Below are 22,105 nucleotides of genomic sequence, written 5' to 3'. Positions count from 1 at the left end.
TAGCTTATCGTACTTTCCCGTTGAATTCGATTAATTTACGTTAATATCAATTGCAATTAATAACTTTCGTATTATTATTATGGAACGTAATATCCAGCGGCGAAATAAGGTCATAAGCAGAAGAAGGATAGAAATTTCGCGCGTGCGAGGTGTATTTTACACGTGTATTCGCATACAATGATTTCATTATTGTGCAACGTATTATTATACGCTTTTATAATATCGTATTACGCGAGTATTAATTTGGAATAGAAAAGAAGCCGTAATTTACGAGTGCGCGCTGACGCACGTGCGTGCGGTGATAATGTCTTCTCGCGCTAGAACGTTACACGTGGCATCGCACACGTGTGCACACGAGCAAGATGCAGGTCGGCTCGCTAACGTAATGATGAATCCATACCGCACACCGGACACGCGTTACAGGTCATATCGTGAGGATCATACGCACTCGTTCGCACGTGTGCGCACCGATACAGATGCCACACGTGGTCGTTCTTTGCGAGCTATTGTCGAGAAGCGACACATTTCATAATTGGGAGAGGGAGATCGCGCGTTACGCAACGTACGAATAGGCGTAGAAAGATAATAACGGATAAACACGGCGCGCGGACGCGATGCAGATGTATTCGACGTCGAATAAATTATTTCGAAAATTGCGGTCGCCAGTGATTTAACATTTCCACGCGGCTCAGTCGGAAAAGAATTCATTTGTCGCGATTAACTAGTGCGTAAAATCTTTCTCTCCCATCAAAGTTTCTCCCCCTTTTTCGTTTCCTCGGTGGTATATTTACTTCGTTTCGCATTTTCCCTCGGCAGCTATTTATGCACACGCGTGTAATAATAATCGTATACACACGCGGATTCTAGGAGCGCAAATTCGTCGATTCATCGAGGTAGGACAAGAACGGGAAGGAGGGAGAGGGAGAGCGGACGGTATGACTAGGCTCGTGCGGCTACCATTACTTCCGGTAACAATTAATAATTACCCCATATCGCTGATTGTACCCCGGAATGCTCTTTGCCTCGTAGAGTTCCGACACATCCCTTCGTACATTGTCTTCCGACCCTCTGTTATCTACTGTCCTTCCAAATCCCCGTTAAATAATCTAATCCGAAAAACTTCAGTTGCACAAAAAAAAACAGCAATTCACTCTTTATTGTATTTCCTAACAATTGAGCAAAAAACTATAAATGTATGCATTTTAAAATAATATTAGGAGAGATAGTAAATCGTGAAAATAGAAAACAAAGAGAAGATGGAAATGTGGGCTGGTAGATCCAATAATGTAATAATTTGAAATCGATAGTCACAAACGACACGTGTATTTCTATTTATCTCGGTCATCCTTGCGTGTATGAAAACGATGCTGCCCCAAATTACAAATTTGATTTGTACGACTGGCCATCGATAAACGGCGATCTCTCTTTCTCCTTCTATCCACCTATTACATCGAATGAAATCGCAGCAAACCGCCGGCGCATCTTCCAGATGCACGTATCGGCTCGTGGTAGTATTTCGCCGAGCGGCTCTAAACCATTTTGTCCAACCCTCCAATAACTGGAGGTGCATTAATGCAGCCTAGCGAGAAGATAACGCCGATGCATCGGCACGGTGGGTACACCGCGCTATCGATCCTATCGACCGATGCGCGAGAAGTTAATAGCGAAAGCACAGCGGAGGCTAGTACGACCGCCGTATTTTAAAGGGCAGGAGGACGGGGTGGCAATAGGGGCAAAGGGGAGGGGTGGGACTCGCCGTCAGCGTAGTGAGAATTCGCGCTGCAACGCGCGATGCTGCAGCACGCGGTATATACGTAGATGAAATTTTACCTTTTTAGCGGGGAGCTACGAATGTGCGTTCGCGAAATTCGGGAACAGAGTCGAGAAGAATCGCACAGTTGTGTGACGATATTTTGGCTGAAATCATTACGACAAAGGATGCCGTATGTGTCATCGTTAAAATTAAATTGGATGCTTCCTGCGACATCGCAAACAAAATATCTATAAAAAGTTCGTTTTTGTTGAAATACGGTGTAACAATAAATCAATTTCGAAGTAATATAGATCCAGCACGTACAATGCTGCGAATTAAATTGGAAGCTTCCTACGGCATTGCAAACAAATATCTGCAAAAAACTCATTCGTACTAAATGTAGTGTAACGATAAATAAATTTATTTTATTTGTTTTATCGATTTTTTAGTTAATCCGTGTATATGAAAAGGAGTATATGCATAGAATATTTTATATACACAAATATATACGTTCTGGAAAAATATATATTTCTGATCCAATCGTATACAAAATCGGGGCAGTGATATGCGTGGTTAACGCTCTTGTTATCCGTTAAGGCTAATGACATTACACAATTCTCCAAGCCTCTTAATTACGGGAGCCTCTTAATTACGTTTAGTTTGCGCAATGATACGATTACATTGGACAGTTATAAATTACTTCTAGTTAACGTTCGCTTTGTAATGCCGAGAAAAAGGAAACGGTCGTTAAAATATGCTCGACACATGCGAGACTTCGTATGTTTATGTCAAATAAAAAGCAAATTTTATGACGAAATGCTATGGCGATGCGTCGATTGAGATTTAAACGAAATAACGATTCGGCGAAATGATTGCTAATAGGACAAAATGTACTGGCGGTGCGATCGAGTAATGCAATAAAATTCACTGGCAGCATCGGGCGAGAAATTTACACATTTGGTACAATAATACAGCATGGGGGAGGAGCTCGTAGAATCTCAAATCTCTGACAAAGTGCAGCTCACATTGGAATTCGAACACAGATATATTATCGCAGGACAAAACAACTGTTTGTACACATCTATTCATTCAAATATGCGAATCGATAATTGAATGAAAAGCGTAACATGACGATGTCGTGTTTGCAAATATTTGAAACTAATGCCTTGTACAAAAGGATACGATCTATCGCATTATTATTTGTTGTAGGATTAATGCGGTAAATGCGCTCGACTGTACAATTCATCGTAGTCTGTCGGAGAAAATTTATAGGCGAATAGCAAATAACGAGTGAGTAATAAAGTTTCATTCGTGAAAGAAAAATAATGCTTTATTCGAACGATAACACACGAATAAAAATAGTAATATGATATTAAATTAAAGTTCAATTTTATTCAAGTTATTTATTCGTATTATTCTCCAATCATCGCATTTTTTTCATACATATTCGATTCATTCCTCGCGTGAAAAAGCGCGAGACATTATGCGTTATGCCATAAATCAAAATCGAATGTATTCACTTGTTTTCTTTTTTATTAAATGCATCGCGTATAAAAATTCCTGTATCATATTTCTTTCGGTTAAATAACTCTACTTGTTATTCGCTACTTAGTCTTTAACCTTACGCTCAGTCTTTAACACGCGACGAAATGTCAAACACTTACACGGCTGTCAAACTGCCAGACACAACTCTGAGTCATGATACGCAAATATCAGGACACGATACATTCGACCTGGAAATGCCTAAATGCCTAAAGCATAGTTGATGGTATTTGTGATGCCGCGCGTGCACGTGTGCTCTGCCTAGGAAAAATGTACTGCTCGCTCGACAAGTCTTCACTCACTCTTTTTTTCTTTCACAGCGCCCCTTGATATTTATTGTTTTAATTTACTGTGTGCGTGTTTAATTATGGAGAGTTAATTTTAACTCGCACACACTCCGATACGAAGGGTATGATTGCACCCTGGTTTTTAGAAAAGGAGCTCGTCAATTGCGATTTTTATATCAAGATATATCGGAGAAAAATACAAAAAAAAGGTCTCTCGTAAAATATTCATTTTTTCGGTTTTATATTTTTGTGTAACACATAGAGTAACGAAAAGTCACTCATATGAGAAAACCTCTTGATTTTCTGTTTAAAAAAATAATCAGTCATCTCGCGTTATCCTGAGAAAAGTGACAAGGAACCGTGTTACTATTGTCCTGATGATTACATATTATACTCGATTCAAAAAGATCACGAAAAGATATTCTAACGGTAAATCGAACAATATTTTTTGCTTTCTCACGTTTCGATATTTAACAATTTTGCTGTTATAACGGCGATTAAAAAAATACAACATAAATTCGCAATATCGTGTTGTGTAAAATGCATCTTCTCGCTTCTTGTCGTGTTCAACGTCTAAAATTGGCGAGGACTGTTCATTAACAGACGCCATGTGACTCCGTGCCAAGAAATGCTCGGTCTTTGTTCGGTGCGCTGTCCCTACTGTTGAGAGCTTGACGTGAGAGCGTAAGATAGAAAAGAGAGGAGAGCAGGAGAGAATATAGAAACTTCGTAGGGGAATTAAAACAAAAGCAAAGAAGAGCTCGGAGAAACGGCCGTGCAGCTGCGGAGCGAGAATATGGATCGGGATAGACAAATGACCGGTTTATTTCGATCTAATTAAGCGCTACTTCAGCAGACGCACACATACACACATTTTGGCATCGTTACAACTGGAACTATGTCTATTAATCACAGTGGAGCACAGATTCTTAATGAAGATATATTAGTTTTTTAATTCAATTTCGTTCTGAATACTTCTGCAAAATGTTATTAACTATTTGCTACATATCCACGATTACCAAATTAATATCGTATCGTTAAAAAAACGGATGATAAAACAAACGATAAAAATTCGTTAAAAAAATATATACGATATTTTTTACATGGAGTTTTCGGCGGGATTTATTTTAACACTGGTGTCAACATTGAAAAACCATTGGAAAAAGTTTATGCAAATATGATTTATTTGATCTCGCTTTCGCTGTAAAATTAGACCCTCCAAAAGGGCCATTTAGCGAATACCACGGAATTGCGCGTGATGTCCAATAAATTAGGTTCGCAATCGTTGCGCGAGTCCTTGGCGTGCAAATGAAAGTAAAACAGTTCGACGGACAGGCGCGGGAAGCAATGAATTAAAGAAAGCCAGGGGAGGGCGAGCAGGCGCGAATATGCAGCGACGACGGGCGGCGTGCAAAAGAATGACACGCAAACGCCGAGAAATCTAATGGAGGTGAGAAAAAGATAAATGGAAGTAGAAAGAGACAGAAGAGAGCGAGGTAGATACTGATGAAGAAAAAGAGCAAATATACGGTACCGAAATAGCCGGACATTCCGTTAACTTGGCTCTCTGCAGCTACTCGAGGCGGAGAATAAAGGGTCGACGATGGGGAAGGAAAACGGCGTTTGTCTGTCGTGTTTCTTACTGGTTCTACCTCGTAGGAGCGTTTCAATTACGAAATCCTGCGAAATCGTCCGACAATTCTCGCAGAATGTTCGTCCACCCGTTATATTTGCCGNCCCCTCTCTCTCTCTCTCTCTCTCTCTCTCTCTCTTTTGCGTTTGCTCTTATCGTGTTGCAGTGAAATAAAAGAGGCACATCTATTGTTTGTACGACATAGAGTAAACACCGGCAGCTGGAAGAACCGAAGGCAAGAGCTTGCCGATTGCAGCGGGTCTCGGTACTCGGATATTCATGTTCCGTTTTACATTCACGTATAGCTATTAATTGGTAATTCCACGGCGATTTCCCGACGGCTGCGATATCGCGGCGAAAAGATGCAGTATTTCGCCGATCGCTCATCGATCGATCGAGAGTACAATAGTGTGACTGATTGAAGAGCGTGCATGGGTCGAAAGATATTTATTATGGAAGCATATCGTGTACAGGGGATAATCGAAAACTGCTGCCAAAATTCGCAGACGTTTTCTTACACCTCGAATCTAAAAAGAAATTCTTGATGAATATGACTCTGCATACTTTTTGTTTCCGAGATAAATCAATTTTACCGATATATATATATAGAAGAAATAATATTTTAATAAAAAAAATTTATTTTTTACATATTAAATATTATTTCACTTAAAAAAGAAGTTTTTCTAGTGTTACTTCCTTCAAATAATTTATTACTTGTGACGATCATTGTAATGTTTGGATAAAAATACAAAAAGAATATGTTATTTGACGTAAAAATATTTATTGTTTGATAAATCAAGCAATTCTGTTTGTTGAATCAAACCTTTGTTTATTTGTTCCATTCCGAAAGACAAATTTGTTCCAATTAAAGGAATTTTATTAAATCCAAGGACATCTTTTTCTTTGTGGAAAATGTATACTTCGATATGAAAATGCACAGCGTCGGAAGTTTCCACAAACTACGAAGTTCCGTTTAAAATTGTACAGAGACGTTTCGCCAATAAAATGCTCGTTGCATTCGAATTTCGGCGCAACGCCATTTTACGTCTTTTCTTCCCTCTCTCTGCAATTATATGAAGCGTTTAATCTTAACGAATCATTGTGACTTATACCGATGACCTCTTGGACTTCGCTGTTATGAAGCTGGCCGAATAATGGAGCACTATACAGTACCGTTGCGCACTTAAATAGCCAGATATTGTGCAAACTCATGACAAATGATCCTGCGCTTTTCTTAAATCCTGTGAGGCTCTAATGAAACAAGGATATAGAATACGTATTCGTCGTAATGGCGATAATTATAAAGTGCAGGCACGCTCGACACTCGATCGTCTCACTGAAAGTTTAATTAACGCAATAGACCGAGCTAAGCGGATAAATGTCAATGCGTCGTATTTCTCCCGTTGTTGGTTCGCGTCTTGTGGCTTCGGCAAGCGATTTAATTGAATTCGGTATACTCGAGAACTATTTAATTCGAAACGGTTTGACTCGCGCCGATACCTAAGCTGCTGGCAGCTTTCGAAAATGGTTTGGCACGATAGTATAATCGCACGCGTTATCCAGCTGTCGCAGCGTTGTACGTCAATATCCGGAGTGCATTGCAAACAAAGAGTTCGAGACTCGAACGGGATTCACTCTCGTAACAAACGTACGCAAATAAGGATTCCGGTTGGCGCGGCTCAGCGCGGCTCAACGTGGCGCGCGCGCACTGTTTCCTAAAAACAGCCCTGGGGTATACAGGCACGATACGCGATGGTCGATACGTGATTGTTAGACGGTACACATAATGTCGATGGAACATTACATTATGTAATTATGCGCGTTATTCCTCGCGTTTATTCCGCGCCCTCGAGTACCTCGCTCGTGTGGATTTTACTCAGCTGCTCGGGTACGATTTTGAAGTTCAACGTGAAACCGATTCGAGCTTCGTCGACGGAAATTCCGAGAGGGTTTTTGCACCGACGCGATTTTTTTTCCGCACGGAGAAATCCAAACCGAATCGTATCAAAAAGTCAAAAATAGAAAAGATTCTCAAGCAGTTCTGAACGTTTAAATATTCATGTATTAGACATCAGGAAATCTGTTAATTGTAATCAAATAATATTATTGTAGATACGTCGCATTCTAATTACGCTCGGCTCTTTTATCCGTCGCATTGTCAAACGGAGTCATAATACACAAATATATGTTTGATTCGGAAATGATTAGTTACGAAAACGAAGACATTCACGATGCTATGTCTACCATCTCTCAGTTCTCCTATTTGCTGGAATAACTCGCTGCGAGAATTGTGATTGGCGAATGATTCGTCGAATAAAGCGAGCATAATTATATGTAATGCATACGTTCTGTGTATCTCTCTTGTAATTTACAAGTATTCCCGCGCGTTGCGCAGGTAGAACAGCGGGAGATTGAGACGATGCTTTCAACGGGCTACGATCAATATGAGATATATGTGTGATAGGTTGGGCGAATGGCGATAGAGCAGAATCAATTAACGTAATTGAACGACGAACCGACAGATCGATATTTTTTAAATTATATACATATAAGGACTCATGCGCGATGAATTGATTTATATTTATGGTAATAAATTATACGTACAGTTCATTGAGTCTATATTTTCATGTCAACGACATTTATCTCGCATCTGGCAATAATAGACAGATAAATCACTATATTTCAGACATTAATCGTTCCGATATCAATTTCGTCGCTTTAACATATATTAATGTCCTTATCAGTGATTAGAACGAATATAATTTCTGAATGAGTTTGTTTCTTATAAATAGATAAGAGAATATATATTTGTGTACAATCCTCAGTAACATAAATAAAGATCGGAGCTATTCTCGCGCATTGAGTATCGAAGTATCACTCAGTTCACTCGCTGATGTTGATATTTTTCGATGAACGAAATAAAAATCGATCATCTCACGATTTGGTTGAGATCGCGATCGATTTTCATGAAATAAAGTCGCGGAATCTAAAGCCCTCGATTTCACCCGACTCCAAAATCGAGATCGCGTAAGCAGAGCCGTGTTTCTGGCGCTTTCTGAAAGAAAGGCTAGGGGAAAATCCGCGGGGGTGATCGGTGGACGACGAGCAGGGGTCGAGGGTGGCGCTCCGGCACGAGGCCGAATAACAATGGCCACATCCGTGTATGCGTTTCCGGTCGGTGAGCACCTTCCGGTTGTGAATTACGTGGATGAATAAATAGAGTGGGGACCTAGGTATTCCGGGCTACGGAAGATATTACGAACGACCGGGTTCGCGAGCATATACGTATAAGCTCGTTTAATGAAATTAAAATGAATGGCAAAGCATGGATTAGCTTCTGCTATACGACGGATGAATACCCACGAGACGACGAGAAACCGCCCGACGACGATGGGCGAAACGTTACGCACGGAAAAGTAAGAAAACTTTTCGCAAATTAACTTCTTACTTCATGAATCTATTACGACGAAATTAAAAATTTGCCTTTGACCTTACCGGTGTAACGGATCGCGTTATTTATTCGGGCAATACGAGAGCTGTTCCACAACCGATGGTGCAATTTCAAGAGTAACGATTACACGCGGGAACAAGAAATTAAGCCGGTAATATGAGGTTATATAATATTTTCTCGCACGGGGTTTTGATTCGACTCCGAAAATTAGAGAATTAATGACGTAGTTAACGCTAAATCCTTTTTAAATGTGAATAAACGGTCCTTTGTTTTCATATATATACATATATATATATATATATATATATATATATATATACACATAAATAGAAAATGTTAAACCTCGTTGAAGAAGGATAATACATATGTAATTTTTTGTAACTTTATTTTTCATCACTTTTTAAGTGGAATGTATTTTTCATCATGTTTCGATGGACATTAACTTGAAACGTGTATCATTTGTCACATAAGACGATTGAAAATGAAACTTGAAGGAAAGGGAAAATACTATTTATAAATTTCTATTTTATATTTTTCAATTCTTGAAATAGATATAGCCGAGATAAAGCTATCGCACCAGGAAAATTTACTGTATTTTCCGATTTAATTTTTCATATAGAATTATATATTGCCTTTCTAACAATTAGATCGATTTTATGCATGTCACGTTGCAGTGAAAACGATACCGTGGCAATTCTTGAGTTTTGGAAAATGCGATAAGATCATATTATTAGTCTCGCATTGATCGAGTTTCCGATGAGAAGCCAATTCTATTTCAAAATTAACATTACGATTTGTCCCGCGTCTCTTTAGGAAATGTCAGGACAATAATTCAAAACAAATGAGCGAATAGCCAAGACATTGCTGCATCCGCTCACGAACTCTGTTGCATATTTCACGAATCACCAGCTGCGCAGATCCGTGCAATCTCTGCGCCGCGATTTTGGTTTACCAAAATATATATTCGCGAAGAAATGGATATCCTTGTAAATGCATTTTCATAAACTGAATTTTTATCAAATTTGTTTCGCGGACTCGACGAGACGAAAGTGGTTAACTATATGTTGTGGGAAAATTGCAGATTCATGCATTGGCAGAATTTAAATACGAAGGGAAGTCGATTATTTGTATCGCTGTTTAACAGAGGTACGCTCAAGGCGGAGTTCTCGAAAAAATACCGAAGAAACTGAAAAGCTAGCACGCACTCTCGCGAAACTTGGAGCAAAGAAGTTCCTATAAAGTCGGATTAATTGCAAGTCGATGCGGTATGTACACTAAACGCTATAGGGAGGTATAGGGCAAGACTAATTATTCTAATGGGCTACAGTGTTTGTATTTACCGTGTAAATGGCGCATTCAAAGGATTGGTATCGGCCTCTATGAATGCCCGAGTGCGCGTCCTTCTATGTCCTCCTCCGCAAAAGCGAAATCATAACACATATTGTGACTATCGGTCCATCGAGATTGACATGATATCCACCGACCATGTTGATACGAAGAAATAGCAATCTTGAATCTTTTATTCGCGCGATCTGACATTTTTGTCCTTTCGTCGATTTTGACTCAAATATTTATTATCGAGAACTTATTCGAACTTACTACGTAAGAACTTTGCCGTGTAATTGTTATATAATAAATATATATGTACAGGAAAGAGAAAATCCTTATTTTTAGTAACGACGTTTTACCGACTTTTTACATATACACATGAAAGGAGCGTGATTGTATTATAAAAAGTTACGTAGTTATAATACATTCATCAACAAGCAATTGTAGGATTCGTTGTAATTAACGATATGCAAATAAATCACCGTGGTAAATTGAGAAACATCAAAATTTAGTTCATGATGAATTACATAATGCATGAATTTTTAACTCGGGTTAAAACTTAATTCTTCGAATAACGTATTCCTGATATCACTAGTTACCTTTTCATACGATTAATAATGTAAAAGGATAAAACATAATACGATATCTCTCAGTCTAGTTTCTTCTGATGTAAATATTAAACATAATCACATCAATTTTTGACATTGTTCTTTATTATAAAACATTTTCCGTGTGGTAAGTAAGCGATGCATCTAATTTTGACAATTTGTAACGAATAGATCGAGAGAATTTTTTTTCAAAATCCATGATTGTTTTGCCGATTTCCAATGAAGAAAATTTAATTTGCCTATACCATGGCCGCCGAATCGATCGGTTTTTTTATTTCTATTTTATTTACGACTAAAATAGCATAGAATGTTTTGCAATGGTAGTGTGAAGACTTTGAAACAACATATTGTACAAAATACGATTATTTATTGTAAAATTACTTGTCCTCGTGATTATTTATCGTATGGTTATAATCGCGCAACAATTGTTTCGGGATTAAATAAGAAGAACTGCGAATGAATGAGTCACGGTGGGAAAGTCTGTTCTAAATGTTAAGAAGGACTCATATAAATCTAATCGAGAAATTATATATGTGCACGTGTTGAATAGAAGTTCGCCGCGATCGAGAGATATCAGAATCGGATTCGCCTAGATTAAAATTCATTGTGACCGGTGAAAGCGACATTGAATCGATCGATATGCACATTATGCATACTTTATTCTGCTGTTTTTTTTTCGTTTCACGAATGTCCGCCGCAATGTCGTGCAGGAACGGTAGTTTTCCGTCTCGTAGGCGTTGCCACGTCAACGCCGGAATCCACCACCGGCGGTGGGACTTTAATTCGTGTTTTCGGATTTCCAATACCGTAAAGCATCGAAGAAAGACGACGACGAGTAATACATGATGGTCGATAAGGACAAGTTCTCCTCTGGAGAGGCGATGGAGAAGCGGCGGGGTGACGGCAGAGTTAAGGGCGTATCGAAAGGGGTTATTTCGTGACTGCTGCTTGCTCCACGCGTATTATCATATTTATAACTCGGTCGGCTCGCAGGGGTGTGAAAAAGCTGGGAATGGACTTGGCGCGTCAGACGAAACCCATCCGACACGCCGGGGATGTCACGGTGGAATCAAGGTGTGAATCGGATATGTTAACGAAGTGCTCTATCGTCGATAAACTCTTTTCCATATGATAAGGAAGAGCGTGTCGGTGGATAATAGCCAATATAGCGAGTAAATTGTGTAGACGTACACGTTTTAATGATTATTACGCGAGTACTTGAGTACCACATCTTCTTTACCGTTTTGCACCAACTATCCACTTTATCGTCAGAATACTATTTTCTCCCGGTTACCCGATGGCCTTAATTATCTTAACTGCCCTCCTTTGACTTTATATCTTTTCTGCGTGTGGAATAGCAACGTGGTAAGAGCAACGTTGCAGTTGAATAAAACATAGCGAAAGTAATTGCTGTGTCGAGTGAATTTTTCGGCGAACGCAATGGTTGAACGACCGGCTTTTAGAAAATATACGTAAAAGTAGATTATACAACTAGTCAGGCAATTGTAGTCGCACGTGTGCTTATTATTTATGAGAGATGGCAGAACGTGTACGAAAAAAATTTAACTTTTCGATCTGCGATTAGCATTTCTGAAAAAATATTCCAGGGAGAGACTTTTATTTTGTCAGAACAGAGTTAAGCAACCGACTAAACCCATTCCGTTTGCGGGACCCTCGACCAGAGGGTGCAAACATTTTCCAGGAAGGGAAAGATCCCTTCTGCTTCTATACATAAGTTTTAAGGCACAAATAGGTACCTATATATCTGTTCGTCCCTAGGGACGAATACCAGATTAATCAGAAGATAATTTTTGTTAATAAAGAGCAAGGGAGGGTAAAGTCCGTGATTTATGTCCCCAGATTGCTCAATTTCGAAGAAACGACTTTTAAACGACACCATTTTTTAAGTATATACCCAAGCTAGCGGAAAAAAATTAATCACGGTATAAACATTGTATACTTATTAAAATTTAACGATCGATAAAATAAATGAATGAAATCGGTTGAAAGATGAATCTTGAGGAGCACGAGAGATTATAGCTAAAAATAAGGCTGAAGTGCGCAAGAAAATCTTTCATATAATATTTAACCCACGTATGAAATTATTTTATTTTAGTTACATAACGCGGGCGCGCAATTGAGTCAGATTGGCACCTAACGGTGCCGTTTCATCCATCAAAGAGTTAAAACGCGATGTCACCTAAAACATATTGCGGAATTTTCCACCAAGTTCCAACTCACCCCGCGAAACTTATATCTTCCGCAATGCAGTGCACTACTTTCCGCGCTCACTTTCTCGGACTCTTGGATTCTGTTATTCCGGGAGTAACGGACGTTCGACGAATTTACTGATTTTCACTCCTAGCACGAAGTCCGACGTCTGCTGCGTAACGAGGAGTCAAGCTCTTTCGGGTAGAAGACCATCGAACTGGCCGTCGCCAAAAAGGTCGTAGAGGGAGTAACGTTAGATGCTGGGGTAACGGTAGGGGCGGAATGGAAGGAGATGGGAGAGGTGGGATGGAAAGGACCCTAACTTCCTAACCGAATTGTTAACTCGGCAGCAGTCGGACAGGAACAAACTTGTCCGTTAACTTCTTGCTGGAAGACTGGATCGAGCGAGCGGGCGAACGAAGGGAGCGGTTGTGGAACGAAAGAGAAGAACGTATGGCAGTGAGTAAAAAAAAAAAATTGAGAGAAAAACGGAAGAGAGGAAAAAAAGGAGAAGAGGAAAATCCCCGCAAAGAGGGCTGATTCAGTAAACATAATTTGAATATCTGATTGCTGGTGGCATTAAGTTTCGTTGTATCTGCTCGCGCCGTGTTAACCCTGTCTCCTGATCTTCCGTCATTTCCGTCTTTCCTGTCGATCTCCTCGTTTTATTTCGTGTCCCGCGCTGGATATTCTCATTCGTCAGAAAACAGACGAGAAGAGAGTAGCGGGTGGAAACTCGACGAAACACTCCTCCCCGTTCGCCGCCGCTGGAGAACTTGAAATTATTTAGATTTTATAACACAATAGCGAACTTTATGAGATGGGCCCAGTACCTGCATTTCCATAAGAATTTAATAATACCGCAACACAGCGCGCAATTAATGTACTTTTTTGCCTTGTTAGAGAGCAGCTATTGCAAAAGGCGGCAATCCTCAAAGGCAGACGTTCTTCGCGACGACGTAATAAGAATTATATCCTTGGCCGGCATAATATCCTTGGTTGGACGACGCTTCTGACGCAGATTGGCGGAAACGTTGGATCGCGACTTTTGCCGCCGCCAATTTACCTTCTCTCGACGAATCCGCTTCAACGGCCAACAAATAGCGGGCAATTGAAAACTGTTCCGTCCAGTAGTCACAAGTATCAAAGAAATTCGTGAGTTTTGGAATTGTGCGCCGAAACAAACGCGACAGTCCGTCCGAAAGTAGTTGAAACAAATTCTATTATGACACGCCATTATGAGGCAAGATACATTTTTACCGTTGTTACTTGCTTCGGTATTCTCATCGAGGATTACGATAAATCAGCACATTTATAATAAATTAGCACAATAATGTATAATGCATAGGATGTTGCGTAACGCTCGATTTTAATTTTAAATGCCGAGACATGTCTATAGCTGCCGAGTTACAAGCGATTTAAAAAGAAAGGCCTTTCGCGAGCTGAACATCAAAGAGAGGGCTGAATAAAAGGGAAATTCTTATTTTCAGTTAGTTCCGGAAAAAAATTTATTTTGACCGAATTTTTATCTGGAATGGAATGTTTAGTTATGCAAATTTACAATGTTAAATAATTAAAATCAACAAATCTTCGGAATTCGGAATGTTGCGATATCAATTACCTTGATGATTTATTGACGTTAACGTTTAAAAGCTAAAATCGACGGCAAATTGTTCGGAAAATTTTCATTAAAATAACAATTGCGAGTTACAGGAAACTCTATTACATCATGAATAAATAAATTTAATTCAGGGCCTTTAATGTTGCATTCGGTAAAAATCGATGAGGAGAAACACTGACATAAATTTTTCATTATTTTAACACCTTCGAGTTAATAATACCTCTTCGTGGAACATTTCAAAGCCAATAAATCGCCACTCACCTCTCGAAGGCTAGATTTGTAATCCCCTTACGGACTTCTCGGTCGCTCGGTATCACTCCGTAACCGCGCAGCCACAGAAGCTTTGCCTTGCCAGCGGATACGGAAGCCGGCTGCGGCAATCTCAAATATTAATGCACTACGTATACGACTTCTATTGACTTAACATGTTCTTTCGAGACAATTGTAAGGGTCGAGGAAAAAGTGGAAAGGAGAGAAGCAATGAAGTCGTCAGCGAGGTTGAAGGAAATAATCGCATTTGATTACTAAACAGCGAGTGAAAACGTCAGGAAGGTGATCTTATATAAGAACGTGCGCGATTGAAGAACGTGACCGGCGGAAGTTGGAACGTTAGCAAAATTATATTCCGCAGCAAACGGGCTGCATAGCGAAATTAGTTACATTTACTTATAATGCAGACGGAGGAATAAATAATTAATAACAATTCGCGGAGCACGGAAACGGAAACGTGTATCGCGAAATTATGGTAGATGGAAATTGTTGGCAGCCCGCACTGCGAGATATTCGAGAGAGACATGGAAGAGAAAGCTTTTCTTTCCACACGTACGCAGTACGAGAGAAAAAAGGCACGGGAGGACGAGTTAGAAAGCAGAGACGGTGAAGGTGCGAAGTTGACTCGAGGTGGTGAGAAGAACGGAAGAGAGGAGAGAAAACAAGAGGATGAGAGAGCTTCGAGTATTTCGCCAACTTGGTAAGCCGAGTCGAGATCGCTCAAGAGAGGATTTCTTCTTGAGAAACATACCCTCCTTTCCTCACCTTTACAATCTTCCTTTTTCTTTCTGGTTCTGCCATCTCTCCCCCTCCTCTTTCCCTCTCTCTCTCTCTCTTCCTGTCTCAAATTTCCTTTGTTGCAGGTCATACCAATTAATTATATGTTAATTATTTTTCACATACACACTTATTTCCTTTATTACGTTCCTTTATTTTCCTTTCCTTTATTAGTTCTTTTCATATCACCTTCTAAAAGCATTGGAAATATTTCGGTTGATGGCATTATATAACAAGTAGAACATTTTGTATAATAAATCGGATTGGATTTATAGCGTGACGCAATATTGAGAGGTACATTTGCAGAAGACAGTTTGGATTTTATTTCGATGAAGAATGCAAGGGTATATTTTCATTATCCCTCATTAAGAGATTAAATTATTGCACACATTCTTCTATTTACTTCTCTCCTCCTCTTCTTTATTTCCACATGAGTTTTCTTTCTCGAGCGAGCGGTTGTATCTGCCATAAGCGTATAGGTACTCAGCCCGAGGGATACGGAAAGATAAGAAGGGGGCTGGAAAAAGAGCGTCGAATGACTGAACCATGATCAAAGATAATTTCCGATCAAAGATTAAGGATTACTCCCGTGAGCCGCGCGCGGCCCGTCTAGGAATCAAAGTCTGCCGAAATATAAAATGCATGAAGCGAGAATCCCAGGGGTGCGCGGTACGTGAAACCCTCCCTCCACCTACACGTACGTGTGCGCGTTCAGAAGCGACTCCCATCCACCCACTTACCCTACTTAAAAGCAGATGGCACACGTTTGCCGCATACGCACGTACGCGTGCATATTGTGCTGTGCGATCTCACAATGATAAAATCGCAAAATCAGATTGACAAACTGATGGAAAGATACTTCAAAACAATTACACGATCGAGACGCACTTTCAGCTATACTAGACGTTCCATCATAGCTTTTATCTTATAAATGTCCTAAGCATTTTTTTTTTGAGAATCGAATCTCGAGAGAACAAATAATGTATTCTTTATTAATTTCGAGCAAATCCGATGAAAACTTTCGTCCGAACGTAATTATGTTATTTATAAATATAGTATTTGAAATACATTTGTATAAAGGAAGCTAAACGTTTCTTATTTTTCGCGCAAGATTATCTTAAAAAAAGTGCAAATGTTATGCTCACTATGGTATGACTACAATGGGTAATACGTATAGCTCTTATAAAAGAAAAGATATTCGGAAATGGGGAAAACGGAGGGGCATTTGCTTCTCTTTGCCTGGCGTGTACTATGGCTACAATTATTCATGCTACGCAGAGCAATAAGCTCGCTTTTTACGGGATAAAGCGAGGGACCGAGAGACGCATGAAAATCGTTCGTATTTTCGACACGTATAAACGCAGACCGCGCTTGGACGTTAGATATTAGATCGAACGCCCTTACAACTGTCGCCGTACGTAATTAGGGGTGGCTTCCCCCGTCGAAACAGATGGCAACCCTTAGGCTACGAGATAATTTCGCGAAGAACAGTTGGGAAAGTAGTATACCCTGTGGTACAAGCGAGAAAGAGAGAGAAGGCAAGCTGGGAAGTTGCACACGGACGAAAATGCGTGGCGCGTGCCAACATCCGTTATCCGAAATTTCTTCGATAATTCATTGAAATTAGATAAGCGCGTGCACGCGGTGTAGATATCGGAGCTCGTACACGAAGTACGTATTAAACGTAACGACGGTGAGGCAATCGGCAGTAACCGACTAAAGCGGTTTTATTCGTCGCTCACTGCGATCAGATATCGAGACAATGAGAGGACCCTCCATATTCTCAATTGTGCACTCCGGGATCTATCTATCTTTAGAGTCGGCAGGACTCGCTACCTAAGAGATTGCATTCAAGGGCAGTAACACGCGAATTGAATGACCACCGTATAAAATTCGCATCCACTAGCGACCGCCACCACGATGATAATGGCCTCTCTCCATCCCGATTTCAAGACCGGCAATCTGCGCTGTGGGTGCTCGTAAAGACGATTGGATTTGGAAATCACCGTCCAACCAACCCACCACCCCATCGTCCTGAAAGGGGCCTTAATGTATGTACATTGTTTTAGTAGTAGGTTCGAATGATCGCAATTTCTTTGAAATATCCGACAAACTTTATCTTAACACGTCAAGTGCTGTAATAGGCGATTCTTCGCTCTTCAGCTTTTGCTACGTTTTCAAACGCTCGAAATTGTTTCCTCCTATTTCACAAGCGTTCTATTAATAAATGTTTTTTTCCGAAGGTCATCACAGTGACATTATTCATAGTAGAATTGATACGGAGTTTAAGATCGACGTTACAAAGCTTTAAGCCGTCTCGTTAGACGATGAATCCTCGCAAGAAAGTCCGTATAAATCATTACGATTCGAGGAAAATTTATACTCAACATTTTCCAACTTTTTCTTCTTCGTAGTAGCCACATCATCCTTCTGGCTGTAATATTAATTATTTTTATAACGTTTTAAAACACATACGCGATAATATGTTCTTTACATAAATTTTCATAAAGAAAGTAAAAAATGAGGACAGGAAAACGCTTTCGTATACGCCACCCGTGAGGCACGATATAAACGACACCGGCACAGTGAGGAGCATTAATTTGCATCTGTTTTCGGCGGCCTTCGAAAATTTTATTCACTCACCGTTTAATTACGTTACACGCAAAATAATAAAGAAGTAAAAGGCGGAAAAGTAAAAGGTGTGGAAAAGAAAGTGTCGGTCGAGGGGCTTAATGCTGTGTAAGTAGTAGCCACTGCATTACAGCCAGATTCATTTGCATGCACTTTTACATCCTTCCGTCCTCAAAAAATATTTATCGCCCAAGGTTTCACCATGACGCCTCGCTTATGAATTATGCATGTGAAGCACGCGCACAGGACGTAGCTCATTCCTAGCGCAATTTCGCCATTGAAGCGTAATTTCAGCAAGCTCGGTATTAGAACCCCTCGAGCAGCTTTTTCGTGATAGTGCTTACGAGGGAGAACGAAAAGACGTGTCATTCGGAACGACGATGATCACCCCAATTGCTCGGGAAGACGGTGAATGCAACGCGTTTTATGCAACGTGTCGTATGAAATATGATATTACATCGTGAGATGCGCTTCTCCCCCGTCATTAATTGCATCATCAATGACTTTACGTATGTCTCTTCTCATGTTCGCAATGTTCTTGAATTGCTATAATTCAAACGTAAGATGTGATATTCTTAATACATTATGGTACGAAGGAATATCAAATTTTAGTGGGCCGTTTTTAACATACAACAATTTTTAATAAAATTTTTTATTGTGAAACACAAAGTTCACAAATTTCTACTTCAAATTATTGGAAAAGTTATGTCACGTTATATGTGATTCTTTGAATTTTCATCCGAGTCCTACGGAAATATGATCGTTCACCCTGAAATCGGAAAAATGGTCACGACTAACCTACAAATAAAACGAATTCATTCTTATATGGCTGGACAGTCATCAAGTATAACGTAGAAAAGCTATAAAATAACGCTGTATATCATTTTTAGCGACAAATTTAATGTGACCAAAATTAAATCCGAGACGTGCTGATCGCACTATTGCACATCAAACGTAGGGGATATCAGCAAGATATAGACACAGTTTATACGTAGATTGTTACGAGCTCTGCAATACGTGCAGCCGCTGATTGACTATAGAAAACCGGACTAAACAGTTAATGGTAGAATCAAAGCGTTGCGATCGTTATTCTTCAGAATGAATAGATAACGTTCTATATGTAGCGTAATAGTTACATAGCGGTGTCTCCGACGAGTCATCCATCATCTCTATTAAAAGCTGTATCAAGAATGATAATTTACGATACACTAGTATAAACATATATAAAGTTTAAGCGGTACTTTTCCGCTGCAAAAATAAGATTTTATCGCTATTCTTTCTAGAACGATAATTTTACAATATTTTTTATAAAAATGATGGAACGTAAAATATTCTGTTTTTCTAAAGCAGAAATTCACACACGCGCACGTTCGCATACACGCGTATGCGCGCCTACCTATCAAGATAAGTATTTCACATAATAAACAATCACTCTCTGACTTATAAAGAACACGTTACAGGCGGAACGTGTCATTGAACACAGAAATATATTTGACATAATATTTTTATACGTATTTGTTTTGAAATGCGAGAAAGTAAAACAACTTCCGGAAACTAACTCGACATGTGTGATTCGGAATGTAAATCGTCGAAACCGTCAGATATGTACGAAAAATGTTTCAAACGAAAGTTTCATAGCATTTGAAGTTTATTTAACGATGTAACAGTATAACATTATAACTATGCATTCAGTTTAATCAAAAATATAATATTTTTTAAAGCACAACCAACGTCCGTGATTACATTTGCAAATTTCGAAATTCGCGAAAATTAAACAGTATTTAATACCAGAATCACTCGCATACAACAATGCTGTCTTGCGAAACCGCATCTCTGGGAAATAAGAGAAACTGGTAACGCTACAGCTGAAAATGCCACGTCTATGTTGCGCTTGTTTCATTGCCGGTACTTAGTAATGGAATTTTGCATTATTATGTGTACAAATATCGGAAAAATAATATTCGAGGAAAAAACGGTGTTAACTGGTCACAATGGCATTTAATGGCTTGTGTGCGACCACCGATTATATATAACATTACATATATATAACAGTACAGTGTATACTTTGTATGAAAAAAATAAATATGTGTACGCATTTATTTTTTCTAATAATATCCTTAATTGAGACGAATAGAGTTCGCAACACTGAGGTATCAAAGGTTACGATAGTGAAGTTACGATGCTGGTTCAAAAGGTCGTTATATATAACTTCTTGCGCTGGAATCACGTCTCTCATGCGTGATATTTTTCGCGCAAGCCAGAAAAGATATTAAATACCCGCCTCTGAAGATATTAAACAATAAGTTTTATATTGATCGCAGCAAGTATAGAAAAAAACACATTTACATTGTAATATACAAACGTTCCTTCTTCATTTTTTTTTCTCACACAAAACTTGGAATTTGTTAAGTAATAACTGGAGAAATATTTTGAACAATATTATATTTTCGAGAAATCTCTCCGTTCTCTTTTTCTATTCCGAAATGCACGATTATGAAGCTTTTTAATTAGCCAGAAAATTTAAAGCACTTTTTCAAATATCCATTAATTTTGACAATATTTGTTCAAAATTAAACATACGATGATGACTCCGAGGAGTTGTTTCACTCCAAAATCCCAAAAGAAACACTTATCAAAATATACATGTCCTTCAGATTCTTGTGTTTAATATTGCATTTCAAGAAGTCAGTTTCAGACATTTATGATGCTGTCTTTTACAATACTAAAAATTGACCACGAATCGCATTGTGTCTTATTATAATTCTCTGTTAACAAATAGAAGCATTGGTTTCTTCGAGAAATCTCTCGCGAGAAACATATTTGTCTGTGTTCATCACTCTTAGGATCGACGTTTTGCAAACATTTTTAGCAGGACTTTTCTCAACTATCCTACGAAAAGTAAATAACCGTGAATGGCTAGAAATGGCAACACATGAACAATCGGGACACCAGTTATTCGCTTGTCATGCGCTTTTTTCTCCGGAACATATCTAATCAATAAAAGGATTTTAACGTTACCAGTAGTAAATGCTGCAAATGTCGGCCGACTATTCTGCAATAGAAGGCAAGCGAAAACAAAGACCGTCACCATCCTCGGTAGAAAATCAACGGTCATCCCTTTCTTCCTTCCAACATGTAGCCGCATCACCCAGTTAACAAAACCCACGGCACGAGTATCATCCGCGTAAGGTCCACATTCGCATCCTATCAGTTCACCAACGTAGTCTCTTCGATCACTGGCAACTATTCCGAGACACTCGTTCCGTTCTTTGGATATCCAACGAGATGGACGGTTCTCGCGTTGCCCGCAACAACGTCCAGCGAGATCTCTCATCTGGGAGGCTGACCACTGTACCCAGCCTATGTCAGAATTTTGTAAAAAATTATGTCCGTCCGATGCATCCTAGATAGTACGTCCAAAGAGCGGAAGGTCGGTGTGTGTGTGTGTGTGTGTGTGTATGTATGTGCGTGTATTGTGTATGACGCTACTTCTCGAGTGCTCCTCGGTTGATATTTTCGAAATTTGAACAACGCCGGCTTCAGTCCCCTCGTCGCGTAACACGCACCGATTGATTCTCGTCGGACAGTCACGTTACGTGTGCTCGGAACGACGACAGCTCCAGCAGCTGCGCGCTTAGGACGCCCGGCGTCGACTGACGTTTCATAGAGGAGACCAGTAGAACCGGTCGACGGCACACGCCGCTGTCCCGGCGTCACGGCGCAGATCTCTGCCACCCCCGCAGAAGACCCTCTCACCCTTTCCTGAATCAGGCCAATCGGCGCTTGCGAGTCACCGCCCATCGTGTTGCAGGGGCGGCACCGCTCCCGAATTAAGATTTTCGACTTTTCTTAGTCCGGTCTACCCTCTCGCTAGCTATCTGTCTGTTCTCCTTCACCATCCCCCAACTCGCACCCTCCCGCGCACTCTTTCTCTTTCGCGCGTTCTTTCGGCGCGCCGCACGTTCCCTCCCTGTACACGAGGGGTTTTTTAT

At 39.9% G+C, this 22,105-nt stretch overlaps 1 protein-coding gene across 5 annotated transcripts in view; it reads right to left on the bottom strand.

Moving 5' to 3' along the window:
• The window catches only part of LOC106751048 (lachesin-like), a 164,138-nt gene extending 142,384 nt beyond the window's left edge, over positions 1-21,754 (bottom strand). For 2 of the 5 annotated variants that reach the window (XM_014631821.1, XM_014631822.1), the window contains exon 1: positions 21,132-21,754. In XM_014631821.1, coding sequence (XP_014487307.1) covers positions 21,132-21,447 — 316 coding nt within the window. In that variant the 5' untranslated portion in view covers positions 21,448-21,754. The remainder of the gene's footprint in view (positions 1-21,131) is intronic. The other 3 variants (XM_014631819.1, XM_014631818.1, XM_014631820.1) reach the window with 3 other exon arrangements.
• Between the last annotated feature and the right edge of the window lie 351 nt (positions 21,755-22,105).

The sequence above is a fragment of the Dinoponera quadriceps genome, unplaced genomic scaffold, assembly GCF_001313825.1.
Source record: "Dinoponera quadriceps isolate SergipeBrazil2010 unplaced genomic scaffold, ASM131382v1 scaffold6073, whole genome shotgun sequence".
In the NCBI taxonomy this organism is placed as follows: Eukaryota; Metazoa; Arthropoda; class Insecta; order Hymenoptera; family Formicidae; genus Dinoponera; species Dinoponera quadriceps.
Note: the sequence above shows the minus strand (reverse complement) of the source record. Positions and strands in the feature narration are given on the sequence as shown.